The following is a 7,785-nucleotide window of genomic DNA, read 5'->3' as shown; positions in this document are numbered from 1 at the left end:
TATTTCATCATAAAATTAACATATTCTGGAGAAACTACTTGATGCCAAATCCGACCTTCCATTTCCGATCGAACGGTCCCCGAGAGACATCATTCAACCCAAATCACCTATTTGCCACGAAACAGCTTACTACGCATTCGACCCAATGGGAAATCGCCACGTGCTTCATTCAACAGCAGCGCTAGAAAATTCTAAACGCGTCCACCAAAAGCGGGCTTGGTTCCCCTTCGAAGCCTCAACCCGAACCCGCGCCGCGCCCTTCTCCCTCCTCCTCGCTCCTCCTCCTCCTCCTCCCACCGCGGCGGCGACGCCATGAGGATCGAGGAGGTCCAATCCACCTCCAAGAAGCAGCGCATCGCCACCCACACCCACATCAAAGGCCTCGGCCTCGACGTATACTCCCTACCCCATCTCCTCCCCCCTCCCCCAACCTCACTTTCGAACCATCTAGGGTTTTAGGGGGGGGGGGTTTAGGGTTTTGGAGCTTCGGTGTAGTTGTTTTCCTGTTGTTGTTGTTGTTGTTGTTGTTGTTCCTGTTTCTGAGATCGTTTGTGTGCGTCTGCGTGTGCGTGTGGTGGGGCAGGTGAATGGGAAGGCGGCGCGGGAGGCGGCGGGGCTCGTCGTCGACATGATTCGGCAGAAGAAGATGGCCGGGCGGGCGCTGCTCCTTGCGGGGCCGCCCAGCACAGGAANTTCTGAGATCGTTTGTGTGCGTGTGCGTGTGCGTGTGGTGGGGCAGGTGAATGGGAACGCGATACCCATGGCGGCGGGGTTCGTGGGGCAGGTGGCGGCGCGGGAGGAGGGGGGTTAAGTTTAGAGAGAGATACGAGATAGTTTTCGGAGCCTATTTCGCATACGCATCAAAGGGTACAGAAGTCAAATATCAAACAGTAACCATATAGTTCATGGTTCAATAAATTTTCATACACATGGTTTTTGATGTAGTAATTTGCTCCATGACCTTTAAAGAAAATCAATTTTCAATAAAGAAAAATATATTTTGTAATCGTAGGAGAGTGTATCATAATAATATATGAAAAAAGTTAGAATTCTAAATACATTTTACTCTTAGTATTACTTTGAAGGTAACTATAAGTTGGTAGTATTTTCAGGATCGGCAACAACGGAGTTTGCAACAAAATTAAGAAACTTTACGTAGGTTATCCTCAACTGATTCCCGGTTTCAACTCATTTGTATCGAAAGAGCATGAGATTGAAGTTCCAGCAGAGAAGAACAACGTGTTCGATAAGCTCACTGAGTTTGGTGCGAAGATAAAGATATATAATGATTAAAAAGAACTCGAATATTTAATTGTGTGAGATTCTTGGTGAAAATATATAGAGAGTAAGAGTCCCTCGATTGTAGGCCATTTTTTTTGACATTTTTTGGACTTTTGTTTGTTTTGAAACAACCTTAAAAGTGATTTTGAAATTGTCCTCAAACTTAATCTTTTGGATTTCGAAAAGTTACGTTAGATGATTCGTTAAATTTGATAGTTTTTATTTGCAAAGTAATGTGAACAGTAGTTGGTCTCTATTTTTAGCGTTATTAAGAGTTATAGCATAAGCTAAAAAAATAGTCATAGAATATTTTGTGTCCCTACATTTAGTCTTTTTCTTATTATTAAGAATCTAATATTTTTAGTGTTATTAAGGTTTTTTGTTTTCGCCCTAATTTATATAGGATCGCTTCGAGAATGAGGAGGAGCATGTCTACAATTCATACCAAGGTATTGTTCAATGGTGTAAGGGGAAGAACAAATCCATTAATGATGTTTACAGAAATCGAGGTACATATTGGCAAAAATTTATTTATAGTACTTTGTATTTTTCCGCAAACTATAATTTGATCATTGTGGAGTGAAAAAAAAGAGAGAAAAGTCGGGATAAAAAAAATTATATTTTTCATGTTTTCTTTTGAATTTTACCCTTTGATATATTACCTAATAGAGCGTGAGGAAGAGAAGCGAAGAGAATGGCAAGGAAATAACCCGTGTTTTCTTTCTCCTACATTACAAATTTTAAATTTCTATTATTTCTAAAAACACCTTTTTTTTTTTTTTATTTGATTTTAAGAAAAAATAGTTTTTTATTTTTTTTCAGATTATATAAAAAAAAAAGAATCTATTTTTTTTTAAACAAAATNTTTTTTGCTTTTGTTTAAATCCAATTTAACAATAAAAAATAGAGGTAAAATTTTCCTTTCTTTTTAGTATAGTTTTGGAAACTTTAACTGACTAATAAAAAAAAAAGAATCTATTTTTTTTTAAACAAAATTATGGGTATTTATGTCCTTCATTGATAACATTTAAGGAAATGGATTATCCATGCATTTTACCTCTAAAATATGTTTAGCTCTTTTAGCTAGTGTGTTGGTTTTCACGGATTAAAAATAACATTCACTATAGAAATTTAGGTCTTTTGAGACCAACACTATTTGTCGCTACAGAATAAAATTTTGTCTCTATTGCTATTTAGCGACAAAAATAGCTTTGTTGTTGCCGCCCTGTCACTAAAACTATTTAGCGAATGAAATAAAGCAGTTGGTCGCTATTAACTATTACATTTGATTTGATTTGATTTGATTTGATTTGATTTGTTCCGAATTTCTTGTTTAAAATGCGAATCCGATCAAAAATTTGCGATTATTGGGTTAAATTAAGGGGAATTTTCTTCGGATTATTCCTTAATAATTGACGCCGTTTTCTTTAAATTTAACTATTTTTTTCTTTTTTTATCAAAATTTAACTAATCTCTTGCTTAATCGCGAATTTTTGATCGAATTTGGCGATCTATTGTGCTAAATTATGAGAATATATTCTTCGGTTTATTCCTTAATTTCTTAATTTCGTTCCCTTTTTTTCTCCTTTTTTTTTCTGAATAATTCTTCATCATTTTTAAAGTATTTTTTTTTTGTTTAATCTCGATTTTTTAGTTTTTTTTTTCCGATTTATTAGGGTATTAATTAATCGTAGTTTGTGCTATGGGAAATTAATTAGTGAATTCTTTTTTAGATTTAATTATTCTTTAGGTAAAAGCAAATGTAGAAAGGCCCCCTTTACTACATGCGTTTTTGAAATAGAGCCCTCAACTTTTCTTTCTCATTTTTTTTTTTTCTATTATAGCTCCCTCAACTTTTAATTTCTCAAAACGAAATGACATTGGTCAAAAAGAAAATTAAAGATTTTCGCAAATTTATTGATAATTTCACCAAATTAATAAATTTATTTTTTTAGCAAATAAAATTAGACACATTAACAATTGATAACTAACTAAGTTTATTAAATTTTATATAATTTTAATGGAACTAAATGTAAAGGTTTACAAATAAAAAAACTTAGAAGTCAAGGGCTCCATTTCAAACTATCTGACAGTTGGGGGGCTAAACTCAAATGAAAAAAAAAGTGTAAGCTTCAATTTACCCTCTCCCTGGTTTAGCTCATTTTTTATTTTGCAACCTTATAATTCAAATAATTACGCTTATCTACTCTTTGGCTTTATTTTATTTTTTATACATATATAAAAAGTAGAATTTTTATTTTATTTTTTATACATATATAAATTTTTTTAAAAATAATTAATAAATTGTTTTTATTTAAAATTTAATATTTTGATTAATAAATATTTTTAAAAAAAATTATTACAAAATTTTTTTTAAAAAAATGAATTTATGGGTCGGGGCGACCGGAAGGATCCGCCCAGTCATTTCGCCCCGTTTACGCTACTATAAAAGTAACACTTCATTTTCATTTTCCATAATTTCATGTTTCTTACGCTACTATAATTATTTTTATAAATTTTCCATAAAAAATTTATAAAAATAATTATAATATAGTAAATATTTAAAAGCATCCACTGCTTGCTTCTATGTAAATAACATCACCAACCGCCACCTGGAATCCGTATAATAGCATGTACATTACAATTAGCCAACGAAAAAAAAGAAAAGAAAAAAAGCAGTAGTGAAAAAAAAAACAGTTATATTCAAGTGTCATAAAGAGCCATTTCATTTGGATTAAAGTGCGCTTACCGTTTCCTTGATTAAAGCATCATAGATTGTAGGGTCCAACTTCAGCTGCTTAGTTCCCTTAACAGTCTTTAATCCAATAATCACACGGCTAATGCTTTTTGAATAGCCGTCAGTCACACTCTCAGTTTCTTCTGGAGAAAGCTCAGTTACCTAAAACACAAGAAGATCACATCAAGGTAAGTTTTAGCAAGCAATTCAACAAAATTCTAAGCCATTAATTAACCAAATGAATACTTCAAATCAGTTCATAGAGAAAGCAAAAAATAAGAACAAACAAGAGCTTACTTCGCCTTCATACACTTCCTTGTTCTCCTTTATCCGCAAACCAATAGCCCTCCGAAAATTCTCCATAAGCACCTCGGTTTTCTTGACCTCTGTCGAGTACACTTCTGATCCAACCATTGGGCAGAAGGGAACCTAAGATAATTACAATAACCAATAAAGATCTTCTTAACCAAAAAAAAAAAAGACCATTTTATATCTCCAACACAGTTAAATTGCCCACTTCGCCCAGCTTCAGGAAAAGCTTCTCTATTCGAGAAGACGTTGGTAAATGAAAACATGGAGCTTCTTGTTATGGCAAATAAATGCTAAATGGGCTACCAACGAATGCACGATGATATGGAATAAAAATGCTAGATAAATGCATAGGTTATGCTAGCTGAATGCATATTGCATGTCATAAGAATGCTAAGTAAATGCATAGGTTATGCTAGATAAATGCATAGGTTATGCTAGCTGAATGCATGTTGCATGTCATAAGAATGCTAAGTAAATGCATAGGTTATGCTAAATAAATGCATAGGTTATGCTAGTTGAATAAAAATGTTAGATAAATGCATAGGTTATGCTAGCTGAATGCATGTTGCATGTCATAAGAATGCTAAGTAAAAACATATTGATATGAAATAAGAATGCTCAAGTATACATGATATTAATGCTAAGTCCATGTATAATAAGCATGTTATAGGGATGCTAATGTGGAATGCTAAGTAAAGGACATATGTATACATATATAGATCGAGTAGTATGTAAATCTAGTATAGAGAACATAGGTTAAACAAGTATGGCATGTAAACCTAGTGTAAAGAACATAGGTTGAACAAGTGTGGCATGTAAACCTAGTGTAAAGAATATAGGTTGAACAAGTGTGGCATGTAAACCTAGTGTAAAGAATATAGGTTGAACAAGTGTGGTATAGAACCTAGTGTTATTGAATATAGGTTGGATATGAACCTAGTGTCATGGACCTAGGATGGATAAGAATGAATATGAATCTAGTATTAAAGAACATAGGTTGTGAGATAAACCTAGAGTTAAAGTAAACCTAGGTTATGTGGTAAAAGCATTAAGCCTAGAGCCAAGTGGACGTAGGGTAGAAAGGACATTGGACCTAGATAGGTCGATACTATAGGATTAAGACCAACCCTCGAGTTATGTGAAATGGATTTCGAAATTCCTGAGCTTTTGGAACACCCAAAGTGGTGTTGGGCGTGTGCGACGATTTCGCCGTCCGGGGCTAACCATTGTCGTGGAGTATGTACGACGATTTCGCCGCCGGATGGTTATGCCAGCTTGTGGATTATACCACCGCTTGACTTGAGCCATTGTCGTGGCGTATGTGCAACGATTTCGCAGCCGGGTGGCTCAGTCATATAGTGCGGCAGGTTGTGGTAGGCTGAGGTGCATGTGAGAGTTCCTTCACCTCGAGCCGACAGAGCGCAGATTATCCGCAGTTGATTGACTCAAGACCGAGTCGGGTGGCATAGAGGACTAAGGTAAGAGTAACCTTAGAAAAGAATGGCCGATGAGTAAGTTGTAGCTAAAGAATAAAGAATAGCTAAGAATAAAAAAAGAGTTGCAAGTAGTAAAGAATGGCTAGCAATAAAGAATGAAAATGATAGAAAGTAAAATCATTTATTCTACTTGTATAGTTGCATGGTTTCATATTGCATATCGCGAGGCATGACATGTAGCTCAATATCGAGTAAATGTATAAATATCTGTTTTATGTTATTGGACTAACCTGTTGCAGTGCCTCATTAAACCTATTGGTTGAGCTTTTCCTTTGGGTGGCCGTACCCACTGGGAACCATGGAGTTGGTTCTCACCCCACGTTGTTTTGGGGTGTTACAGGTTCGCAGGTGAACGGCGCGGCGGCGCGAGGCAAGGGCATAGCTCCGTAGATAGCGGCCCTACCCCCGAGACTGAGATAGCGGTACCCCTAGGTGGTCTAGCTTAGGGGTTTGCGGACAAAGAACACAAATGTATCAAACTTGTAATAATTGTGTTAACTAGATTGTATTTTGGAAGTTGATTGTAAAAAAAAATTGTGATGTAAAATACACCTAAGATGAATGTTGTAATAACTTAGTTGTTTTATATTTTTGATACTTCCTTATGCAATCTCTGATTGGAATGTGTTCCTAGTTGGAACCTCGTACATTGTATTGATTGCGACGCCTAGGACATACAGGAAAAACTCTGTCCGTTCAGCGGTCTGTTGGCGTGTCCGAACCCGACCAAATAGGCGGGGCACGAGGCGCGACATGGTGCTACCAAGTTTTTCGCCGTTAGATCTACCATTTTGATCATTTTCACCCGTTAGATCATACTATTGAACCAACCACCCACTCAACCCTAGGGGGTCCACATCATCCTAACCGCACATCTCTTAATCCAATGGCCAAAAACTTGGTAGCACCAATGACTTGTTGCTATGAATAGTATACTAGCCTAGTTTTATGTACGAGTTCGGCTACTATTCTATTAATAGTACGAAGCACTTGACGCTACCAAGTTTTTCGCCGTTAGATCTACCCTTTTGATCATTTTCACTTGTTAGATCATACTATTAAACTAATCACCCACTCAACCCTAGGGGCCCCACATCATCCTAACCGCACATCTCTTAATCCAATGGCCAAAAACTTGGTAGCACCAATGACTTGGTGCTATTAATAGCATACTGGCCTAGTTCTAAGTATGAGTTCAGCTACTATATATATATACTAGTTGAATGTACATGCAATTACACGTGATAATTATTATAATTTATTTCAAATCAATATAAATTTGTGCATTATATATATCCAAAATTTTACAATAAAAATTATATTTATAAATTAATGTGTTATATTTTATTAGAAAATATTTATAATATCCTACCATGTTCTTTTATTTATATACATCGAACATTTTTATATACTTTTTGATTTTTGATGAATTAAATTTAAATATGTGTTTTAAACTAAAAGCATAAAAATTTAATTTACATTTAATTTAAAATTTAAAATTTAATTTTGATCCACTGTAATAAAAAAAATTAATTATTAATTCAAATTTGGTATCAAAAATTAAATTTAATTCATAATTTAAACTCAATTTTTAATTTTAATGTAAAATAGATTAATAGAAATGCTATTTTTTAACAAATTTATTATAACCGTTTGTTTTAATTTGAGATATTTTTTAACAAATTGATTATAATCATTCATAGGAGTGAATTTATAGATGGATGCGAATGCTATTTTTTAATAGATTGATTATACCTGTTCTTATTTGAGATTTTTTTTAACAAATTGATCATAACCATTTATAGGGAATAGATTTTTATATGTAGTAGAAATTTAATAAATTGATCATAACCGTTCGTTTTTATTTAACATATTTTTAACAAATTAATCATAATCATTCGTAAGGAATATTATTTTATTCCTTTTTGGATTCCGTCTGTCATTGTCGGAATTCCTATA

At 34.2% G+C, this 7,785-nt stretch overlaps 1 protein-coding gene across 1 annotated transcript in view; it reads left to right on the top strand.

Moving 5' to 3' along the window:
* Window positions 231–7,785, top strand: part of LOC109728062 (ruvB-like protein 1) — a 104,716-nt gene continuing 97,161 nt past the window's right edge. The window contains exons 1-2 of the mRNA XM_020258343.1: window positions 231–393; window positions 740–799. Coding sequence (XP_020113932.1) covers window positions 313–393; window positions 740–799 — 141 coding nt within the window. The 5' untranslated portion in view covers window positions 231–312. The remainder of the gene's footprint in view (window positions 394–739; window positions 800–7,785) is intronic.

Source organism: Ananas comosus, linkage group 23, assembly GCF_001540865.1.
Source record: "Ananas comosus cultivar F153 linkage group 23, ASM154086v1, whole genome shotgun sequence".
Taxonomy (NCBI): domain Eukaryota; kingdom Viridiplantae; phylum Streptophyta; class Magnoliopsida; order Poales; family Bromeliaceae; genus Ananas; species Ananas comosus.
This window is presented reverse-complemented; position numbering and strand designations above follow the sequence as displayed.